The sequence below is a fragment of the Gordionus sp. m RMFG-2023 genome, chromosome 1 (genome assembly GCF_954871325.1).
Source record: "Gordionus sp. m RMFG-2023 chromosome 1, tfGorSpeb1-WG-v2, whole genome shotgun sequence".
NCBI lineage: Eukaryota > Metazoa > Nematomorpha > Gordioida > Chordodea > Parachordodidae > Gordionus > Gordionus sp. m RMFG-2023.
This window is the reverse complement of record NC_088775.1, coordinates 72230189-72252656: the sequence shown is the minus strand read 5'-3', so window position 1 is coordinate 72252656 and position 22468 is coordinate 72230189. Positions and strand designations below refer to the sequence as shown.

Below are 22468 nucleotides of genomic sequence, written 5' to 3'. Positions count from 1 at the left end.
TATCATTCAAATTTGTTTATTATTTTGAAATAGCTATGACCTCTAAATTATATATTTCGCCCCTAACTATGGTTAAACATAATTACCAATTGGCATGCTTATGCTTTTATTAAAACTATTTTTGTTTGTACACACAATTCTTCATATAGAAAAGGGCATGCTCTACAGTTCAACAATTCCCTCGATAAGGGTACAACTCAAGCTTGCCAAACGTTTGAGAGTCCTCAACTTGCTCGTACCGACATTTTCGATATTAAAATCTTAGAAGCTTTGGCTTTTAAATGAAAGCTCCTTTAAAACCCATAACTTTAAATGATCTTTTGATTATTCATATTTAATATAAATAATCTCAAAACTCAGAGTGCTTAAAATGGTTTATAGTTTCACATTATTTTTTTATTATATTAAAGTTAAGTTTATATAATATAACCATTGGATTTTTAAGTCTAACTTAATTTTAAATAAGGGAAATTATTTTTCCTTTCCCGTTATTATATATGTTAACGGCAATGTTTCATTTTTTACCACGTTTTTTAAAATTTAAATATATGATTTTACCGAAAATGTATTCCATCATGTTTGAATACCTATATTAGGAATTGTAGATAATTTTACCTTTAACTTTTGAGTCATTTAAAAAATCTATGGAAAAACGAATATAAATTATATTGAGTTCAAAAGTTCATGGCAAAATTGTCTAAATTCATAGGGTAAGTATTTCAAATATAATATGATACATTTCCGGTAAAATCAGATTTTATAAAAAAATCGCTCTCAAAAAATAATTGTAAGTTGAAAAAATAACACAATGCCGGGAAAAACACATTGCCGCTAACATATATAATTGATTTAATATATAATAGCTATTTATATATTAATTCTTAGACAATTTATTATTCATTTATTATGGCTATGATTAACCCTTATTTATTGTAAAAATTTTTTAAATATTTTTCGATCAAGAGAATTATAATAAAAATAAATATGTATAATATATCTATTACTTTTCATACTAATAAAAAAATTATTTATGTTTTATCGGATTTTAACTTTATTCCGTAAACTCATGTAAATATAAAAATTTTTTTTTAATTATAATATAAATAATTGGAATTTAATACATCATAATTATATAAACGCAACTTTTGAATTTTTGGTAGTAATATATAAGTGGGAAAAGTTTATATTATCATTATAATTCTTAAAATATAAATTAATAAACTAAAATGTTTTACAATGAGATTATAAAAAAAAATCGAAAGCACCTATATAGATTTTTTTGTAGGAATATGTACTATGTGATTTCACTTATGATCATATATTTTTTTCGGTTGATTGATATATTGTAAATTTGTCTTTTTTAAGTGTTGAAGTCCTCTGATTATATATATTTTGTTCAAGAAAATATATTTAAATTATATATATTAATCGGTATTTCTATAAACCTTCATTCTTTTGGCAATACTCTAATCATTTAAACTATACCTAATATATAAAAAATATTTGTTCATAAAGCGACTTATCCATATAAACGAGGAAGTAATATTTAAGAAGCTGTTATAGAAAACGGTCTCCCTTAACTAATTTTTTCTATTGTTCCACCTCTATCTAGATTTATTTTGATTTTTATCAAGTTTATATTGATCTAGCATAAATTTTTAAAGCTTTATCGATAAAATTTTGATATTCATATTTGGTCATAATAATTAATGTGATAACCAAATTCAACCCCCCCCCCCCTTCTCCATACTGAAAATGGGGAAAAGATAATTCTGCAGGCAGCTGATTTTAAAAAATAATTAATATTAAAGAACAGTATATTTAATTTGTAATAAAATACTTTTAGCATATCCTTTCCCCCACACGTCCTAATTTGAATCAGAAGCTTATCCCTATCTTGTGGATTTAAATCCAGATCTTGAATTCCTTTTTGATGAGTTCCAACTATGGGTAAATTTCCGAATCCTTTTAATACTTTAATACTTTTAAAGTCATTATTAACCCCATTAAAAAAATTTTGTTTGTTATTATCATATTCGCTGGAATTAAGTTCCGCGTTATCAGAAGAGGAGGATGTGCTCGAAGATCCCGAATCAGTCAGGGATAATTGAATAGAATTGAATTTGGAATATAGGGAAGATTTGAAGGAAGGGGATTTGAAAAACGACGTGTATCTGTTAATCGTCTCGCAGTTTACGGGGTGGTCATTGTTATCAAATATCGTGATTGATTGCGCTTTATACAATTGATTATTTTCGGTCGGTTTTGTATCGCGCATGTCGGGGGATTCAGATGTATCAATCTTACTGGGTGAAAAGATTTTTGTTTCTTTATATTTTTCATTGACACCTAAAAAATTTACCTCCTTATTTTGAGCATAAGTAGAAAATATAATCTGGCCATTTGTCTTATAATCGACAATATTTTCTATACATTTCTCTTCGGCACGTTGTTTTAAATCAGCTGTAGTATCTTCCATTTTATTAGTAGATTTTGTGACATTATCGTTAAAACTTGAATTATCTCTATGTACCTTGTAAGACTCACTGTTCAAAACACATTTTGGTTTATTTATGTTAATGGAGCTTGAGTTAATATCATATTTATTATTGGTCGAATTGGATGATTTAAAAAGCGTTGTCAGTGTCCACGGTCTTTCCTTTTTCTTGTTCAATATTATAGAAGCATTTATAGATCTATCTAACGCCATTTGCGAGCTATCACCATTAATTTTAAATCCTTTGTTTGCAAAAGCTTCATTTGGACAAGGGTTTTGAAACGATGTAACATGTTGTTCATCTCTTATTAGATTTGATAAATATTTAGAAATGTCGTATATATTTTTAAATATTGAATGGCCTTGTTTTAACATATCAAAAATGGTCTAGTAAATACCTTGATTTCCGAACTACTTCGCTAGCATCCGAGGTTCTAAACCGAAAAAAGGTATGTCTTTTTTTAAGTTCGGTTTCTTTATATTTTGCTTGAGAATCGTCCTGTATTGTATTTAAAGGTTTCGAGTTTTTTGGCCTCATTTGCACCTCCGTATCCACGCCATTTATGTTTTTTTTAACTTCTTTTTGCTTTAGAGAATCATCTATAAATGTCAATTTTTTAATTTATTATATTTTTTACAAAAGATTTCCAAAATTTAACCGACCAAATTTAATTTGCCATGGAATAAAATAAAAATGTTAAATTAAACTCAATATAATTAATTAAGAAGGTCTGGTTACTACCAGTGTATTGTTTTTGATAGATGTTATTTGTATTGCCCTTGGAGCTTTCTAAGTTGTTGATGGGAATTTCGTGGTGATTAATTCCTAGAGATAATATTTCATTTGCTCCATCTTCATATTTGTTGAAAACGATATCTCGCTCGCTAAACACTTCATCATCATGGGCCGTTATAAATTCTTCATAGTTATTTTCGTAATCTACCAAATACATTCAGGGATTTATTAAGCATAAGTTTTATTATAATTTTTTTTTATAAATATAAAAGTTTAATAGATTAAATATTTATAAAAATAAGGTTACAACCTTGATGATCAGATTGATTATTGGAGGATTTATTGACTCTACATATTTCCGAGTATATAGCTTGAGATACAAATGAATTCATATTTATTAGACTAGAATTGGAATTATCCATGCTATTTGCATATAAGTTGCTACCCTCCAACATTATTGAGCTATTTTCTTCGCCTATTATATATAGTTTTGAATTTATGGTGCATAATCAATTGTAAATATATATGTAACTTATTTGTTATATAATAGGATTTATTAGAGGGCTGTGCTGATTAATAAATTTTTAACTGATCCGATATTTTTCAATATTCATACAAAACTGGTCTGATATTTGAATTGGATTTCTATATACCACCTATCCTTGAACCAATGTCATAAAAAATCAATATTTTTTGCTTAAAAAATGTAAAGGGCTAAACAAGAAACCCTTTGAAATTATGTTTCTCATGCCCAAGGGTATATTTGGTGCATTATCACGAATGTGAGTGTATTCTTTTTATTTCCCCCAAAGGGGCAATGTTTATGATTGAATATGACTCATTAAATATTTTATATCGGATCGGGTTTTTTTAAATAGTAGATATCCGCACAGTCTAATTCATTTAATTGCATTATCAACAGAATGAGGAGAGGCAAAAGGGTTCTTAGCACCCCCCTTTCCATGGCGATACAAAGTCTTTTGCAGGCCTGGGGCAAAAATTAATTTGGCTGCCCTTAAAAAACCCCCAACATTTAACCTAACCCGACCTAATTATATCAAGAATTTTTAAAAATTATTTTACCTCTCATAATATCGTAAGAGTTTAATGTATCCTCCAAATTTTCATAGATATTTTCGGTATGATCTATATATATAATGATTAGAAACTAAGAAGCTATAAAAATATTTATTTGTAAGTAGTGTTGTTAAACGGCTAAGCCGTGTCAAATTAGCCTAAATTCTATTCAAGTTTTGTAAAACTCACTTCAAATTGAGCGACTCAATGAGCCGTATGAATTAGTTCTAGAGACGTTTTCACAATCAGTTTAATATTTTTCTCATGTAATAACAGACCATTTCAAGAGCTAACTCATGGGCTCATTGAGCCGTTCAATTCAAAGTAGTATTTTACGACTCCAGCTAGAGTTCACAATCGTAAAAACTAAACTTTTTAACACTACTGTAACATTTTTGCAGTATTAGTAGAAGAAAGACATTTTTTCAGTACTTGTTTCATAAATAATTTTATAGTCATTAATACGTCCTCCAGGTTAATAAGTTATAGATAATAATGAATTTATTAAAATATAATTTTTAAAATAAACTTGATGGTGTTTCTAAATAAGTGCTTTCACGGTAATTTATCAGATTGTTATCACAGTGATTATTAACTCCTTCCTGGTCACAAAAGCTAATTTCCTTTTTTATAAATTCGGGTTGAACGCATTGGAAATCTTCGAAATGACAACGGCCAGCTTTTATTCAGTAATAAAATCAATTTCAAAAATGAATGTCCTTACTTAATTCATGAATAAAGTTAGTTCTTTTGTGAAAAAAACACGATAAACTGCATCCCTTTTATTTTAAGCAAATTTTAAACGTTAATGTATTCTTTTTCTTTTTTTACGTTGGTTCAATTAAAAAAGTTTAAATTGTTAAAAATATGCAATTAAAATAATCTAAATTTTTTTAGAATTTAAAATATTCTAAATTTTTTGCATATCTTTGCCATGGCTAATTACAATAAGTATTTCAATTTTAAAACTAAAAACGAATTATATAAAAAATATTATAATGCCGCGTTTTCCATTATAAAAAGTAAAGATAACATGATGGGTTATTTGACGCCAACAATAACGATATTATTATTCAAATTAAAAAAATGCTTAACTTATTGAAAACCACTATTAGATACGTTAATATAAGGGATTGATAAAAGTTATATTTATAATTATCAATTCTATACTTATAACAAAAAAATAACATTTAAAGAAACCAAGATAAGTAGAAGCTTCAGGATAGACAGTCAATTCTAGAACTTTTTTTTAGGGTTAGTGGTTCGGACGATGATTGTTTATCGAAATATTTAGAAACAAATGATAAAACTGCAAATATTTTCAACAAATTTCTATATTCTTTACACTTTATATTCTATTAAAAAAAAAAGAGATTAAATTCAATTATATGCATTTATTTATATTAAAAAATCTATTTTTTAAACATTTTTAAATTTGAATGAAAACGAACGGGTTCACGAATTTGAAAAATGTATACATCACACTAGGCCTATTCAAAAAAAATTCGAATATTCGATTTGAATAAATTACGAATACGAATAATAAATTATTTGTTTTATCCGAGTACGAATAATTATTTATTCAGTTAGAATAAAACGAATTATTCGAATAAAACGAAATATTTGGAATATTTAATAAATTGCTTTTAATAAAACTAACATTTGTCATTTCTATTTGATGACCTTCCAATCTGACAGAAAATGTGTTTATAAAAAGACTACCACAAATTTAAAAAAATCTCTGAAGTGAAAATTAAAGCAATATTTCAATTTTTATTTGCCGTATTTTTCGAATCTCACGAGAAGTTTATATTTTGAATCTCATAATAAATTATATTAAAAAATTACACGAACCAAAGGTATACAAGAATATAATCATCTCTATAATAAATTATTGTTAATAGCCTAATTATGTTAGAGGAGAATGCTTCTGATGAAATAGTTATGCTTAATGTTGAATTTGACAAAATTTCCTCACAAAAAGAGCGATTATAAGGGATCAATATCAAATCAATTAAGACGGTGAAAAGGGTGCTTGGAATCATTTCAAGAGGATTATTATATGTTAAAGCAAAATAACATTCCTTCTTATTAATCATTATGATAGATTTCATTCACACCTAGGGATTACCTATCTATACAAGGAACATCAACTGCTTGTGAAAGATTTTTCTTAGTTGGAACTAATTTGTTGTCAAAAAATCGAATGTCAACCAAGGAAGAAAGTATAAGAAAAACTCTTTGCCTTAAAAATTGGCTTAGAATTATGAATTAAATAAATAATATACATTTTAATTTAGTTTATAACTTGATTACATATTTTTTATCATCAGATTATTGATTACATATTTTTTATTATCAGATTATGATAATAAATCAAATTTGCAATAAATAAATTTGTCAATATATTTAAGTGATATATTTTATTAAGAAAATTAATTTCAAATATTCGAATAATTCGAATCGAATAAAAATAGTAGATTTTATTATTCGTACGAATACGAATAGTAAATTATTCGATTCGTTTAAAAGAATCGAATATGAATACTGCACTATTCGATTCGAATTCGTTTTTGAATAGGCCTATATCACACTAATTGAAATATTCTCTGGAATTAAGGACAAAGCAATTAATGATTTTTATTTTATCATAGCTTTATACAAATAAATATGTTAAATTTATATTATTCGAGTAAAAATTTCAGACTGAGCAGGACTCGAGAGTTTTTTTCACGTTTTTTGAAAAGTTTCATTTTTATTTTAAAAAAACTATTTTTAACTAGGTAAAAAAATTCACCTTGATCTATGCTATTTTCATCGATTATATCGTATAAGCTATCGACAACCAGATTTTCGTCGTTAATTTCAGTTCCAGAAACACCTATTAGAGAAATATTAGTATTGCTTGGTTCGTATCTATCGGGTATATTCTCATTTTGATGGGTAGACGATTTAATGGAAGATTCGATCAATGGTGGTTTAGGAGCTGATTTTTTCTTGGTTGATTTAGCGGGTCGAGATTCAGTTCCTTCGTAATTTATAGCTTCATTTTTGATGAGGTCGGATGATACTAAGAATTTTAAACAGATAATTATTCTCTGATTATAAAAATCAAGTTTTTTAAAATGCATTTTGGATTGAATTTAGTTTACATTTCTTATATTAAAAATTAATATTTGAAAAAAAATATATAAATAAAACTATAAGGAAAAATTATTTAAAAAAATTATAGCTGGTACAAGGGGAGGGACTGTTAGAGGATCCGTGATATCCAGAAGACGTGCACGATCCATCATCATCTTCTAAGTATTTGCCGGTGGCATGATTTTTGTGTTCATAATTCTGTTTAGATTTCGGATTAAGAATGCAATAATTTCCATCATTGTTAAAATTTCTGTGATCATCGGATAAAACCGTGTCCTGGAGAAAAAAATGGATAAAAATTTTTGTGAATTCTTATCTATTATCATATAGTGAATATTTATTTTAAAATAAATATTGTTTCTATTTATATATAATATGTAATGTTTAGAAGTCTAACCAATTTATTTTCCTCTAAATCGTTAGGTATGGGAGGCAAGGGAGCCTTCCTCCTATAATGCCCGCTATTCTTATTTCTTCCATCGATTTTATCCCCGTCAGTAGAGAAGGTTTTACCAATGTTGTTCGTGTCATTTTTGTCACTTTTATTGTTCACGGAATAGCTTAGTGATGGGGAAGATGGTGTTGAGGCATTAGTTATCGAGGATGAAGAGGAATTCGAAAACGATTTCTAAGATAGACCCAGAAAAAAACAACTGAAAATTTTTTTGGTAAAAATTGAATAATATTTGTATTTATAATTTATATTAACAAATTTAAGCATAGTGGATTCATAAGAATAGTCAATAAAACTGTTAAAGATGGAAAAAAAGTTTTTTTTTATCCTCCTCTTTTATTATGGTTAAGATGAAAAAGTTTTTTAATCCCCCTCTTTTGTTTATGTTAAAGATAAATAAAGTTTTTTTTAATACCCCTCCTTTGTTTACAATAAAATGAAAGTTAAAAAAAAGGTTTCTCTTTTTGGTCCTTCTTTTGTTTTAAATTAAACACAGTGACAATAAAACATATGGCTTTTGTGTTTTCTCTCACTTTACTGGATTTCTTACTTTAGGAGTCCTCAGTAAGGTGATCCAAAAATATGAGTTAGACCGTTGGGTCCGGGAGACCACCCTGCATCCCAAGGTATATTTTGAGTTTCGGGAAGTTTAGGGGGGTAGGTTTTATCCCCAATTATGTACGATAAAACTAACACAACTCGATTCCACAAAAACGTTCTTTTTTTCACTTTGCGCCAATTTAATTTTAATTTATAATTGCGCCTTTTATTTTCCCTATAAAAGGGACGAATTTTTTATAGTTTAGATATACTTTATTTTTTCCTGTAAAATAATTTTAAAAATCTTTATTAATCTTTTTTATGTTTAAAATAATGTTGAATTTTTTATAGTTTAGATATATCTGATTTTTCTTTTTGTAAAATAATTTCTTGATATTAATAAAACGATAAATTAAACAATAATGTCTGCGACTCGTTCACAAAATACTTCAAAAACAAATTTCAAAAATCTCTAACGATTAAAATCATCAATAATTATTATTTAATAAAAATATGCAAAATATAATTTAAAAGTAAAATTAACCATATATTTTCAATATATGGCTAGAATGCGTGTTAAGCATGCCTGTCTTTAATTAGAGCGTGCCCCAAAAAGTGATAAGCTAGCAATGCCGTTATTTTATCTTAAAATTTATATATATAATATTATATAAACTTGGGATGACAAGGTGTCGAATTGATGATTAGATTGCTTAGTATTTTTAGAATGGTTAAGAATCTTGTCATAAATTACGTTAGATTTTTCGCTAGTATTTGGCATAGTTCGAAATTTGGCACTGACAAGTGGCTGGGATATCAAAGATTTATTTAAAGTTTCACCCTTGATAGATGGGCAGTAGGGATTTGAAGATGGTAAGGTAAGAGAATTTTGATGTGACGGGAGAGCTTCAAATATAATAGTTTTATAGTCGCTATGAATTTGATTTTATTATCATGATACAATTTAAAAAACATAATTTATAAAATATCATTTTTGTATTTCTGATGGAAATATAATATGATTAATAAATTTTTCAAAAGATGATTGAATTTAATATTACTCTTTTTTTTAAAAAATCAGGCCCTATTGAATTGTACTAACAAATTAGCTCGGGTCCGCTCTTATTTATATGAATGTATGTACAGGAGATTAAATATATCTCTTACTTTTAGATGCCTGGGCTTGAGGCGAAGGCAGTAGGTACAACTCGGCTGAGAGTCGATATTGGCTCATACTCAATTCCAGGTCCAGGGTTTTGTATATTACATCGTCAACGAGACCCGCATCTATCACTAGATTACCTTGGTTGTTTTCGGGTAATACGAATCGACATTGTGAAGGATTGAATTTAGCCGATTCGGAACAAACCCTATCCATTATAATCCTCAAGGGTTCATCTAGACTAGCTCGAACTACGTATTTTTTTCTAAGAGCCATTGGCAAAATATTAACCAATACTCTTTGTGTCATCTGTAAAATATAACGGTAAAGATATGTGGCGTGAAAAAAGAGCCCTCATGGGGTAATAAAAAACCCTCATTTGAAAAATTAAAACTACATTTTGTGGATTTTTTTAAAATTTTTTATTTTATTAAAAGAGTCTTATCTTGTGGGAAAGAGGAAAGATTTTCAAGCCACTAGTAAGTATATGTGTCCTTACCCAATAATGAGAAAAATAAATTGTGTTTAAAAAATCTTACTATTATAAAAATTTTAAAATTTTCCATGGTATCATATTATATATCTTGAGACTAACAGTTTTAGGCCCGGTCCGAATCTAAAATATTGCCCAGCCTAGATGTATAAAATTTCACACTCCTAATTTCCTTTATCTGGACCAGATTTATATATTTTTTATAAATTTTCACAACAAATGGTTTTAAAAGTGATTTTGAATAATTTTATATTGTAAACAGTCAAAGGGAAAGTAAAATAAAATATTAGAATTAAATATCCATCATATGATTTATCAAGTGGTTAATTTATGTAATTTAAATATATTTTAACAATTATAATTTTTATTTTTAGTAAGACCCAGCCAGGTTTTGCAAAAAAAAATATTTTTAGGTTCAGCCGGCCCGATTTCTAAAATGATACTATTTTAACTCCCTAATAGAGGTCTGTAATCGAGTTAGGTCGGGTCGTTAAGATGTTTTCTTAGCAAAGGTCGGATCAAAAAAGTCACTTTCAGATCTCTATTCTCTGATTTACACAAAACAAAGAATAATAAGTCTATTCAAGACTAATTATATACTATAGTCAGATTACCAAAATATTTTTAAATTTGAAACCGATTTTATGTATTCAATTAATTTAACATAAAATCAAATTTAAATAACATTAAAATAAAATATTTATTTAAAAACAATACGTATATAACATTATAATAAAAGTTTAATCAGGCTTAAAAAGTACAAATATTACATGCATACAAGCTTACAAATCTATAAAGGAACACCCTTTTGACTGCAGTATAAAAATAAGTATAATATAAAAAACTTATCAAATCTATTCATTAAATTGCATAAGAAACAAAGTTATACTTATTTATATGAAAATAGACAAATAAAAGTTTTATAAGCTTCTAAATCTATCAAAGAACATCTTTCTGTTTGCCATTAAAAATAAACTTAATCTTCACCTAGCAATTTCATTTTCATTTATATAAAAGGAAAAAAGATTCTTTTTAAAATATCTCGATCAAACTAAAACATTTCACATTTCCATATATCCCAATACTACATGTGCATATAAGTTTGTTTCAGGTGCGTGCGCAGGAATTTTTTATAGGGGCTGAGGGGATTTTAAAAAAAATTCTAGGAGTTATTCAAAAATATCTTGAGTTTTAGATATTTATTAGGACTAGCAATAGTGACTATCTAAAAAATAAGAGTCTCGAAAAGGTACTATAAAAAAAATATTAATTTTTTAAGCATTTAAAATTTGTATAAATTTAAATTATATTTAAAAAAATTTAAATATTGGAAATATAGAGTAATGCATAAAAATATTCTTAAGTATTATTGCATGTATATAAACTTACAAAGTATAAATTTATTATGTGAAATTCAATTTTCTTTGGGATTGAGCTAATTTTTCAATGATTTCATGATTTCTTTAGCGCTTGGTATAAACAAGAGATCTGTAAAAGTAGGCCCGGCCCGTACCCGGACCTATTTTTTAAAAAAATCGGGCTCGGGCTGGGTCGGGCCTAATATTTTTTTAAATATATGTAAATTTATCAATTTTATGTTGAATTTTTTATGTAAAATAAAAATATTTGATTTTATTTATAAAAACTAGACGCCATATAACATATATCGTTTTATAAAAATTAATTTCTATATTTATAATAAATTCGGGCCGAGCCGGTAAATTTTTTCAAAAATAATTTCGGGTTCGGGCCGGGCCGGCATAATTCTTTTAAAAATTTTCGGGTTCGAGCCGGGCCGGGCAAAACTTTTTTAAAAAAATTTCGGGCCGGGCTTGAAAAATTAGGCCCGATACAGATCACTAGTGTAAACCCTATGCATAAAGGGCTTACCCATTCAATCTATTTTCTGAGATAGTACCTCTCATTTATTTTGTTATTTTTTTAATAAAGAAGAAAATGTACATTCAATGGTGGAAAGGGTTTTATAATAATTTTAATATATTATAGGAAAATAGTTGTTTGAAATAATGCAAAACATTTATAACATTTTTTGGGAATTTATCAAGTGTAGTTAACCTTTTATACTATAGTTTTTATTTAGTCAGTAATGCATCATGGGATACTTTAATATCCTTATAATAAAAATCTGTTAAATGTTTAATTATTTTCTCTATTAAAATTTGAAATAGATTCAGAAGGATTCTGCGATAATATTTTCAGATTCGTAAGTGATAACTAATGAATCAAGAACCTTTTCATTTGAATAATAAAAGTATCCAAGAGGGGAATAAAGAAGTTTATTTTATAGTATTCTTCCACTGACTCTATATTAATATTGGAACGATGGGCTTGAATTTTCAGTCGATTTTCCCTAACTTCCTTAAGTTCCAGTGTTCAGCTATTCTCATAGTTTCAATCAAATCGATGTCATTATATTCAAAAATTTTACATAAAATACAGGTGTAATTAAATAATTTGTTTATGCATTCGAAAGTAAAAAATTATTTGGGTTTAAAGTATTGTGGCCAATAATCTGTCTGCTTCTGAAGAAATGTCTTTTTCGTTTTGAAAATTTTCTTGGCTTGAGGGGAGGGGGGGGGGGGATTTTGCCCCTTCCTCCTCCGCTGCGTATGAGCCTGGTTTGTTTGTAATACTAATTGGTAAATCATAAATATCAAAATTTACATTATATTGCTTTTTTAGAGTTTATTATATTTATAATATAATAAATACATAGTATATATTATATATTATATTCTAATCAATTATTATTTTGTTATTTAATAAAGCAATTTAAATTATATAATAAATAAGTATATAGAAAAAAATTTCATGAGCTCAAAAATTTATTAATGAATACCTTTCATGTTACATTTCAAAATTAAAAACATAGGAATAATATCCACTTAAATTGTATAGTTTAAACATGACTATCAATCGACATTATATATCCATAAGTTTCATGCTCGTAGCAAATAGGCCTTTATGATTTCGGTTTGGGGAAAACGGAGGGACGTGGGTCAAAAAAATTCACATAATATTTTTAATAATAAAGTTCCATTTATGAGTTTTAAAAAAAATTGGGATAATTATATATATATATATATGCCAATATGTCGTAAGGTTAGTTCAAATCAATGACTTCACTAGAACATATACAATATACCTAGTGAGGATTCGAAGAAAATCATTAAAATAAAATATATCTAAATCTAGGTTTTAAGAATATTAATTCTTATTTGTAATATAAAAAAAAATCTCAATATCATCATCTTTTATAAATTTATTTGTACAATAATATAATACATGATATTTATAAAGGGCTAGGAATAGGAAGAGTATTATCGCTAACCCCGTTATAATCATGACTAAAAATTAAATTAAAATAAACGACTAAACCTACCTGCAAGTGATAAAATAAAATTTCGACCAAACCGGATATGAAGCCTTTTAATCGGACCCAACCGGAACATAAAATTAATGTCATATCGAAAATCATAATATAAAAAATATATATAACCTAAAATGTTTTTTTAAGTATATGTTATAATAAATAATCATAAAATGAACAAAATTGTAAAATAATGTGTAAAATAAACCATGTTATTGATAACACGGATCAAATTCAAAATTATAACAAAAATATTTGTAAACCAATCCCAACCTAACCCATGGGTCTAGGTTTTCGGATTGGGTCGGGTTTTGCAAACATCATGCTAAATCCAATCACTTAAAATAAAAAATATATGATTATAAATAAGTTTTAAATAATGAAATAGACCTTTTACTTATTTTTTTATAAAGCTGTCCACGTTACTCAAAAAAGAGTAACGTTATTACATTTCATGTTCTACTCCGCAAAAAGGTTAAGTAACGCCGCACCGTTACCTTGATATTTAAAGTAGCCCGTTACTTTATTTTTTGTTAATGCAAATAAATTGTTTACCTTTTATTTAATCAATCGATATATAGTGTTTTTATTACACAAATCCCAAAATCCAAATAAATATAAAATTTGCCAGAATCTTTTTATATATTATGTTATAAATATAAAAATTTTAACGATTTTGAGGGTGATTGTTTTTCAAATTAATAAAATCTTTTATCTATCAGTAACGCTTTGCTTCATTGATACCGGTTTAATAGCTGATGAGGATCACAGGGTATAAACAGGGTTTTAATACGTGGAAATTATTAAGATTTTCTTTTCTAAAGATGTATCTTTTGTCTAAAATAATTTTGATAGTTCATCATCCGAGTCATCATGAAAAGAGTTTTTTGTATCTTGGGAATGAATAGACCAATAAAAATTATGAGATATCCGTATAATTTTTTTTAAGTTTTGCAATTAATATTTGATTTTTTTATATTTCTTAATATAAATATTCCACCTAAACTTTATTAAAACAAAAATGATTAAAATATAGACGAGCGACGTAAAAAATAGGTCATTTTTCAAGTAATGCCGTTCTCTAATTTTTTGAAATAGTAACTTGTTCGTAATGACAATAACGCATAAATAAACTATACTGCTATTTTTTATTAGTATTCCAAACCCTAGGGTGCAGATATTTTACTAAATTTTAGATTCGTATAACCTATTTGTCTTAGCTGTAGTAAGTTAGAAATAATGATTGATTGCCCTGAATTATTAACTATTCATCCTCACGTGTAAAATTTTGATTAATTTTTGAAATCCCCTAATACTTTATTAATTACATATATAACTAGAACCTAATTTCGTCAATTATTAAATATAATATAATATCAACTTAATTATCAAAGATATTAGCATTTAACATGATGGAATAGTTCGGACCTTTTTTTAAAAATAAAAAGATAATTGATAAAGTATTATAATAATTAAAATAAAAATAAGTTCAATATCCTATATTTATTATAATATTAAATTGTTTGAACTAATATAATTTTTGTTTAATCATTAAATAATGGATTTTATTTTAATTACATTGTCAAATAAATATATCACAAGAAAAGCATAAAATTTCACATTCTCAAAAAGAAATAGCATATAAATGTTTAATTTGAGCATCGAGGAATCCTTATCACAATATAGACAAGGGCGCATTTTTAAAATGAAGCATAAGCATGCAGGAAATTATTTGATGGTTATTAGATTGATCTATAAATGATGAAATAATACATCTTAAATATATCTCCTCAACTCCATATTTATTAAGATTGCAGATCAAAATCGAAAAAGCATATTGCCTAATTTTAATGGATATTTTGTTTAACCAGATTTTGTTAGTTCGTAAAGAATCAGCAAAAAAATATTGTTTCAATAAAATTATACATTTTTCAGATTATTAAATATAATAGAATATTAACAAAAAATAGATGATCATTCATCGTCCTAAGGAGAACGCACGTTGCGAGGCCCCTCCTCGCATAAGCGCGAGGTTTTTTTTACAAGAAAGCCGAAAAAACCTTGTATAAGAATAATAAAGGGGAAGGCACTAAAAATTCTTTCCTAATGTATTAAAAATCAAACATTTCGAACCATATCAATAGTTAAACAGTCATATATACATTTTTGAAAAGCAGACGATATCTTGATCCTTGAAACCTGCTCAAATATATCAGATTTGAGTCTAGATTAAAAGGTTTAATAAATGATTTTGCAATTTTAGCACAAAATCACTTTGATATATTAAAATACCTTTTGGAAATATAGATATCTTTAAATCTTATATTCCTTATTCGTATTCATATTCACAAGCTAGTGCCATAGTCTCTTTTTTAAGCAGATATGCATGTTAAGCCCGAAACGGTAAAATAATATAAAATCCAAGTCTGTTTTATAAATAATAAATTATTATTATAAAGCCAGGCCCAGCCTAAAAATTACTATATTAATTTACCAGCTGGAAAATCATATAATGGATTATCTAACATGTTAAAATTTCAGCATTATTTAAAACGACCAATTTTCAAAATCCCGTGCCGAGCCATAAAAGGTGTGCCGGATTGAGCCTAAGAAATTTAAAAAAATGATTTAAACTGGACACTTACCCGAGCTTGAACATAGAAAATTTATAAAATCTAAGTCTCTGTTTAAGAAGAAGAAAAAATATCCACAAAAATTTAAATTGGACACTTAGCCAGGCTTGAAAATGGAAAATCTATAAAATCTGAGCCAAAAAAATGACCTTTGTAGGTCTCTGTTTTATAAGAAAAAAATTATCCAAATCTTTATATTAATTTAAAACGAGCTTTAAAAAAACTGTAAAAATCTAAATAAATTCTATTGATAGAATCGTAAAACTGTCGCGGACTAGTTTTTAGGGTGGGCGAACCAAACTATTTTGAACGAGTGTGATTGGCAATGTAGACTTATATTTATTAAAAAATTCTTCATTCAAAAATAATACAAAATATTTTTTAAACATTGCAGGTGGTAATAAAATTTTCAATAGTGGATGGATTAAAAAAAATAAAGTATATGGGTACTGAAAAAATACGGCAATAGGTGGGTGGTTTTATAATCTAAAATTCTCCCAATGCAAACCTATAGATTTAGAATATATATTTTTCTTATAATAACATTTAACACCACAAAATTATTAAAATATACAATAAATGTTTTTTTAAAGGACTATGCACCTAATGACTAATAATACTATTATATATCTAAATTACATAGGTCTATCCTTTTTGCATAGTAAGTAAAATAATCATTAAATAAAGGTAATAAAATATATGGATAAATAAATTTTATAATCTTTTTTAATATTGTAATCATATTTTATCGAAATTTAATAGGTTTAACATACCACTGCTGAATTAAATTTAAGAGAAAATTGTCTTTAAAAGAGCATCAATAATTCATGTATATCATTTTTTACCTGAAACGGTAAGATTTCCTTCTTTGTCAAATAGGTGGGGGAATTATCTTTATTTCCCACTCCGTTACCCATACAGAATTTTTGACTAGATTGACAATTGCCGTTTAGATTGTAACGGTTGTTTTTCGAACCCTTGGCCAGGGTTAGATTTCTTGCGTTGTCGCATACATCGTAACTATTGCCTACAACGGAATACCGATATCTATTTGTATTATTCGTGTAAATCGTGCCATTACTGTCCATTTTGTTGGGGGTTTTGCGATGAATTATTTTGAGAAAGTCAACTGGCTTATTGTTGTAAGCATCCATGGACAAGGAGGAAATTTTAGCGCTAGCTTTGCAGGCCTCGAGAGCACCATTGACCCCAGTTGGGGCCCATACGTGGAAGTCTGAAGGTGGGAACAAATGGTAGAGAGAGCATATTTTGATGAGAAAATCCATGATTTGAGTGCTTGAATACGTAGTAATATTTAATTAATTAAACGTTTGAATCATTTAAAAGTAAAATAGAATCTCCTAATAATCTTGAGGAAGTAGTTAAATATGATCAGTGGCCATATGTAAAATAAAGTAAAATATATTAATTAATTAAAAAAATGAACAGTGACATCGCTAGCTTTTATTATTTAGGCCTATTTACGAAAAAAAAAATATATTTTGATGCTCATAGACGTAGTCCGTATTTTGCCAAAGGGAGGATAAAAACTATTAGATTTGTCTTTCCCCCATAAATTTTATTGGAGGTCTTTAAGTTCACGTATCGCAAGTTGGCTGTTACATTTTTTGAAGGAATAATTATGGCTTTTCATTTTTTTTATTATAAAAATGCCTTTTATCTATTATAATCATTATTTTAACAAATTAACTTTTTAGTGATTTTGGGGGAGAGGGATGTGTGCAGGAGAGAAATTTTTTATTAGCTTAAATGATACTTGCGAGAAAAGCAAATTTTCGATGAGATTCCATTTCATCATTCTTTTTTAACGCACTATAAAACATATGGAAATTATTTAGCCTAAAACATCTTTATAATATTGACTGACACTCATTTATGTTAAGAAATAAATATTTATTGAGTCTCAAAAATATTTTGAATTTGTAGAAGTAGACCAACACAAGCCTCTAAATTTCTATTAAAAACATCCATACGTATTATAAAATGAAGAAATGTATTACATTTAAAATGTAAAGCATTCAAATTTTTACACATCTTTGGAATTTTTATCATGTTCAGTTCATGGCAGTACTGTCAGCAGGAGAGGAAGCATAGGGGCTCGGACCTCCCCGAAAATTTTGGAGGGCCCTCTGAAATATATTGAGTTTTAAATATGCTCTTTTTTGCAAATTTAGGAAGTTATTTTTGGTGAGAATTTTTATTTTTTGCTCACTTTAGAAATTTCCTATTTTTTTATATTTTTGTAGGGTTTTAAAAAGAGCCCCCTCAAGTTAAAAAAAAAGAAAGAAGAAAAGCTAGCGATGTCACTGATTATTTGTCTTGCCATGTTAATGTATGTTAAATATTAATGGCGTGTTAGGAGTTGGCGCAAAAGGGCTCAAATCTCTTGAAAACTTTTTATGTTTAACTTATCACAGTAGCTTAAATAGGCAAGGGTAAAAATGCCCTTTTTTAGCATACTATAAAAATGTTTTTTAAGCACACCCTAAATCAATTTTTTTTTAAAAATATATTCTTTAAATGCCTGAGATTAGCGCGATATCGCTCTCCATATATGATGTGAAAATACAAAATCAAGTGAGTATATGGTAAATAAATGTAAGCTCGAAATGGACATATATGATAAAGGCTAGCGGCACCAATACATTATTCAATTTAAATAAATTTCATATTATGAATATGTATATTTATTTTATATTTCAGACAGTCATTTAATAAAGAGAACTGGAGTATGCAAATAGAGATAAGCACAACCGGGCAATAATATAATTTTAAAAAGATTTTTAGGTTCAGTCCCGTAAAAGTTTTAATATTTGCACAAGTTTCCCGGGTATCTATTTTTTATATGGATTTCTTCGGGGAGCCGTGCAGACTATGCTGATGATATATGTTTGTATTTGTATTATATTGCTTATTATTACTTGGGTTCAATTTCCATATCGATAACTGTCTCTCTTCCATCTATACCGTTCTGGAAATCTGGAATGTAGACCATTTTGAAGTGTTCTTTCCTGAAAGAATCGTTGGAATAATTATGGGGGTAAAAGGGTGATTCTCTTATTAAAGTACGTGACTCCATTATAGCGGATAACAGCAGAATTAGAATATTTGGATTATATATATTTTTTAAATTCTTTTTTGTTAAGATAAAAAGAAAATAGCATATTTTTTTTAATACTAAAATAATGGATTTCTAGAATAACTACTAAATAATGCGCATAATTTCGTGGATTTTAATCTTTGTATCAGATGAATAGTATATTTTTTGGCTTGAATGTTGAAATGGGGGTATTATATGTGGAGATAAAATAAAATTCCTTTTCTATTTAGAATATTAAATATCCATCACTTCCTTGAGGAATTTTAAAACTAAAAAAACTTAGATTTTATATAAGCATTTGATAAAATACAAATTTTTATTAATTTAATTTAATTAATGAGGAAATTAAGAAAAAAAAATATGTTCATTCATTTTATTATATAAATTTTCAAAAGATAAGGAAATTATGCAAATGGGATAATGTGATTGTGATTATAATCCTTCCTTCTTTTTGGCTGCTTAAAAAAAATTTTTTTTAATTAAAATGAATTTGTAAGAAATAATTTATTTTTCTACAAATAAAAAAAACACAATACTTGAAAAAAAAATAAAAAATAATAAGAGTAAATAATTTAAAAGATAATAAATAAATAACATAAGGTAAAAATTGTTATTATAAAGGTAAAAAAAATATTTAATAAAAAAAAAATATAGTAAATAAATATATTCTAAAGATAGGAAACAAGAAATAATAATTTAAAATGTATTTTTTTTTAGCCAACGGTTAAAATTAAAAAAAAACATTATTCAAAAATATATTTTTGTTTAAAACAAGAAAATGGAAGTCGTTTACATTTGCAATTTGTGACTTGTGATAAAAGCAACGGCGTAATTCATAATCCCCCTTTATGCAGGACCACTAAATTTTATAGATACAAGGGCATCAAAAAGTCTAATTTTTGCTATACACCACAGAGAAATAGTTCAAGTAATTTAATTGATGCAAAGTTGATAGAATTTAAAAATTACTTCTTGAACGAAATCTCATTGATATCATTTTCATTTAAAACTCTTATTGACTTATTTTCTTTAAAAAATAATCCAGTATATTGAAAGCAGGGAGGAATGGAAATTTGAGTAAATTTATGGAAGGTTCCAGGCTGAAATTATAAATAAATTTCTTATTTATTTCTATAATAAACAGGTGCATTAAGGTTCTTTTATTTTCTAAATCCTTACAAATGGTACACCCTGATATCTTTTTCTCCGATGAAGATTGGTAAACTAGAAAATTGGTGGCCTCAAAGGAAGCAAGCTTAATATTCCAAAAAGAGCATTTTTCCAGGTGACTTTATAGGTTAAAGAACCAAATGTAAAGTAAGGTTCAAAAATTAATTCCTTGTTATCACAAGAATTAATTTCAGCTCTCAGCAAAGGGGAATAAATGCTAATGAATTAATTACTTTGTTCTGTCATATATCTATATCTTAGGTTTAAATCTCATTTGAACGAAGAGGAAAATAATAAAGTTATAAATTATTTATTGGCAACATGGTAACATATTAAAAATTTTAAGGATGAAGATTTAAATATAATAAATAATTCGGATAAACTTTCTGAAAATAGCAAGAATATGATGAATTAGAAATGTTTCTAAGGCCTAAGGATAAAAAAGAAAAACCCATGTTTTTCTAAAGGATGATATTCTATAAACTATAAAAAAATTTCGAGCGGATCATCCAGATAAATCAAAAAGTTTGAATAAAATAAAAAATTCTATCCTGTATGAATTGGCCTAAATAGTATTAACAACTCCATGTAGCCAGGTAAGTGTTGAACTGTTTTTCGACACTCAAATTTAAACTAACACCACAAAGAACCATTATAATTGATAATCTTTTAGAAAATATATTATTGCTTCGATGTAATGATTGATTCATTTAATGATTAAATAAAGACTAATTTAAATATGTAGATTTAAATATATTTAGATATTTTTCTTGGAACGTTCCGAAAGATGGAATGGAGCAATTCTAGACCGGAACGGAAACGCAAAAATGCAGTTGTTCGGGGTTTCTAATTGAAAGGGATTTAAAATAAACATTAATAATCTATAAGAAAGATTATAAAACTTCCAATATTAGTGATCATAGATTAATTTTAATCATTATAAATTAAATATTGCAAGGCGATGGCATTGAGAAGATAATATTAGTTATTTATTTGGTTTTTGATAATACCTTTTTAATATTATTTTCCATCATTTATATATATTATATAATACAAAAAATTTTATATAAAATATTTTGTATTATTAAGTAGCTCTTCTTTGATTTTTAATAGATTGCAACTCAATCACTGGATCTCTATATACCTTAGCCCACGGCAGGTTTTGAGGTCAAATTTATTTATTAACCTTCTTCATGTTTTTAAGCCACACCCTTATTACAAAAATTAATACCCAAAATGAAAACTCTTATATAATTTGATATTGACCCCTGAAAGAACTGGCATTTTGAGGCAGAAATTAAATTGTACGATAAATAATATTTTTGATAAATTTATTCTAGATTAGATCGAAAAAAAGATGAAATTGTAATTATAGAGTATACTTAACTAATATAAGTCAATTTATGAAATCTCATTTAACCTATTATAATGTAATATAAATGGGAAAAATAAGAGCTGTAAAAAAATTAAAATTATATTGGCATTTTATTGGTAGATATAATAATAAAATAGCAAACTACATATTATTTTTTTTCATAATTGTTTTCAGAAGAATTATATACTAAATGTTCGATTATTACGAAAAACAATTATGTTATTTTTGAAGCCTTTTTAACCTCACAAAGGTGGCAATTAGTAAAAAAATATATATGTTTTATACTTTAGAACAGTTATATTATTTTTATGGAAGAATTGTTACCAATTTAAATATATTTTTGCCTTAATTGATAAGTTCAAATCAAATATATGAAAATTTGGGATATTATAATATTGCTTCATAAAGGACACTTTGTATAGTTTTAATTTTTTTAAATGATCCTTTTATGTATATAATACAATTAGTCATAATATTTTAAAACGTGCCCCATCAAAATTACTAAGAGCACCTTCAGAAAATTATAAAATACAAATTTTGAAGTAAGAAATATTAAAAAAAAATATTGATTTTTGACTTAATTTTTTAGATTTTGTCTAGAAATGAATACAATTAATGTCTAAGAAAATAAATATGACAAAAAGGAAGATTTATTTAGTGCAAGGTAACATAACG

At 26.6% G+C, this 22468-nt stretch overlaps 2 protein-coding genes across 3 annotated transcripts in view; one reads left to right on the top strand and one right to left on the bottom strand.

Annotated features, from left to right (window-relative positions):
* The window catches only part of LOC135922347 (uncharacterized), a 49566-nt gene extending 48446 nt beyond the window's left edge, over window positions 1–1120 (top strand). The window contains exon 10 of one of the 2 annotated variants that reach the window (XM_065456812.1): window positions 150–1120. In XM_065456812.1, the coding sequence (XP_065312884.1) occupies window positions 150–285 (136 nt within the window). In that variant the 3' untranslated portion in view covers window positions 286–1120. The remainder of the gene's footprint in view (window positions 1–149) is intronic. The other variant, XM_065456760.1, reaches the window with a different exon arrangement.
* On the bottom strand, window positions 1108–19631 carry LOC135929504 (probable serine/threonine-protein kinase DDB_G0282963). Its single transcript, XM_065466116.1, has 14 exons — window positions 19070–19631; window positions 16973–17423; window positions 9616–9919; window positions 9125–9354; window positions 7852–8082; window positions 7550–7730; window positions 7108–7380; window positions 4840–4989; window positions 4317–4379; window positions 3544–3708; window positions 3240–3437; window positions 2896–3097; window positions 1841–2801; window positions 1108–1377 (listed from the first exon to the last, which is right to left on the bottom strand). Exons 1-14 carry the CDS (start codon window positions 19225–19227, stop codon window positions 1315–1317), a joined length of 3630 nt encoding a protein of 1209 aa, XP_065322188.1. The 5' UTR covers window positions 19228–19631; the 3' UTR covers window positions 1108–1314.
* Between the last annotated feature and the right edge of the window lie 2837 nt (window positions 19632–22468).

Coding starts and splice junctions, on each gene's coding strand:
- LOC135929504 (XM_065466116.1), bottom strand. CDS start 19,227: ATGGAGTCACGTACTTTAATAAGAGAATCACCCTTTTACCCCCATAAT. Junction 3,098..3,239: donor CTATCAAAAACAATACACTG/GTAGTAACCAGA, acceptor TGACATTTATAG/ATGATTCTCTAAAGCAAAAA. Junction 2,802..2,895: donor GAAGTAGTTCGGAAATCAAG/GTATTTACTAGA, acceptor AAATCTAATAAG/AGATGAACAACATGTTACAT.